Here is a 2,089-nt window from a genome sequence, read left to right on the forward strand (position 1 = left end):
CTTTCCTTTACCCTTCTCACATCAGACCGACTGACCTTACCTTTAACAGGATTGTGTGAAATCATGGTGAACCGACATCCTAGCGTCTTTCTCTCCTTTTGATCTCAATCCTTTTCACTCTTGTCATTTTAATTGTTATTGCTTTAGTTTAGTAAACAACTTAAACCCCCATTCGTGACACCGACAGACTTCGATTAGCAAGTAGACAGCAACATAGCCTCCCTGTGGATTCGACCCCGACTTCCCTAGCTGCATTAGTTAGAGACCTTTCACGTTTATTTTTTATAGGTTGCGATAGCCTCATTAAATTTTCTGAAGTTGTCTCACTTAATGTTTGTTAATGACCTACTATTGTTTAGAAAGGGTGATGCTCACTCAATGACGACTCATCTTAGAACTTTCTCTACATTCTCCAAGACTTCAGGTCTAAACATGAGCAAGGGGAAGTCTAATGACTATTTCAATGGGGTTCCAGCAGGCCTTAAAAATGAGATTTTGCAAATCTCTGGGATGGTGGAAGGCAGCCTGCCTTTCAGATATCTAGGGGTCCCCATAAAAACTACCAGACTGATTGCACAAGATTACAAGCCTATTATAAACAAAGTGGAAGATATAATCAAGGGTTTGGGAGCTAGGAAATTGTCCTTTGCTGGTAGATTGGTCCTAGTGAAGGATGTACTCAAAACTCCTCATAACTACCGGGCTATAATGTTCATTTTACCAAGTGGAGTTATAGTAAGAATTGAGGTAATCTGTAGGAACTTCTTATGGGATGTAGGAGTTGATTTAATTGGATCCCATCTAGTGTCATGGGAGAAAGCCTGCAAGCCTAGAGAGAAAGGGGGTTTGGATCTTAAAAATAATGTGGAATGGAACAGGGCTGCAGTGGGAAAGCTAGTCTGGTGGATTGCTACTAAACCTGATCATTTATGGGTCATATGGGTTAACGATACTTACATAAAAGGGATGCCTTGGCTGACCTATGAATCCTCAACCAATTCTAGCGGGTATTAGAGGAGAATTTGTCGAGCCAAGAAGCTTTTCATAGAAGCATACCACCAGAATATATGGACAGTCCAACAAAACAAGGAATACACCATTACAAAGGGTTATGAATTCCTTAGGGAAAAGGGTCAGAAATTCAGTTGGCATGGTCTAGTTTGGAATAAATGGAGCATACCAAAACATAGTTTCATTTAATGGGTATATCATCACAATAATATGAACACCATCGAAAAACTGTACAAACTGAATATCTGTAACGAGAATACCTGTTGGATTTGCAGGAGCAATACGGAACAAATTGAGCATCTGTTTTTCAATTGTCTGTATAGTCGAAAGGTTATCATCAGAGTAGGGGAACGGCTTGGGATCTCACTACCGTGGCACGACCTGCTCACCTGGGGATTGGGAATCATGGGTTCTAAAACCAAGAAGGGAATCGTGAATGCTACCATAAATGCTTGCATCTACCATCTATGGAAGCAAAGAAATCAGAGTAGACACGAGCTCACTCTTCTACGACCAGACAAAGTAGCACTCCAAATCATCGAGAAGATGCATAGCAGGGTGAATCTCAAGGTCTCAAGACCAGTAAAGGACAATGATCGAATCTTCTTACATTGGACTACTGGTTATTGAGTGATTATAGGGAGGTACTTGTTGATGAAGATAATGGATTGTTTGATTTGGGGAAAAATAGGGTTTCGAGTGGTGTCTCTCATATCTGCGTATTGTTGCCTGATATTTTTTGTTGACGGGTGTTTTGCCCTTTGTTTTTGTTGGGTTTCAGTTAGGGCTATTTTATTGATGGCCCAACGAAATCGCGTATGGTCTCGTTGTGTTCATATAATATACTTACCTTTTACCAAAAAAAAAAAACTATGCAATCAATAATACGCAATAGTAAACAATTCATCAATCACCACTCCAACACAAGTGTCTGAACCGCAGCCCAGACATGACTACTCCCCCCAGTGAGTAGTTCTGCCAGGCTACCCATCGTAACAGGTAACCCACTCCACCAGTGGAAGATCGCAGTTGTGCCACCTAAAGCCCCGCTCATCACAACGAGCGAACCCAGATCATT

General features: G+C 41.2%; 1 protein-coding gene across 1 annotated transcript; it reads left to right on the forward strand.

Moving 5' to 3' along the window:
• The first annotated feature begins 378 nt into the window (after nt 1-378).
• Nucleotides 379-1,641, forward strand: LOC141608038 (uncharacterized). The gene is made up of 2 exons (XM_074427389.1): nt 379-1,007; nt 1,287-1,641. Exons 1-2 carry the CDS (start codon nt 379-381, stop codon nt 1,639-1,641), a joined length of 984 nt encoding a protein of 327 aa, XP_074283490.1.
• The last annotated feature ends 448 nt before the right edge of the window (nt 1,642-2,089 follow it).

This window comes from Silene latifolia, chromosome 10 (assembly GCF_048544455.1).
Source record: "Silene latifolia isolate original U9 population chromosome 10, ASM4854445v1, whole genome shotgun sequence".
Classification (NCBI taxonomy): domain Eukaryota; kingdom Viridiplantae; phylum Streptophyta; class Magnoliopsida; order Caryophyllales; family Caryophyllaceae; genus Silene; species Silene latifolia.

Excerpts from the sequence above, each read along its gene's own strand:
- LOC141608038 (XM_074427389.1), top strand. The coding sequence starts at position 379 with ATGACGACTCATCTTAGAACTTTCTCTACATTCTCCAAGACTTCAGGT. Across the intron at positions 1,008-1,286 it reads TCCTCAACCAATTCTAGCGG|GAGCAATACGGAACAAATTG; the intron begins GTATTAGAGGAG and ends TTGGATTTGCAG.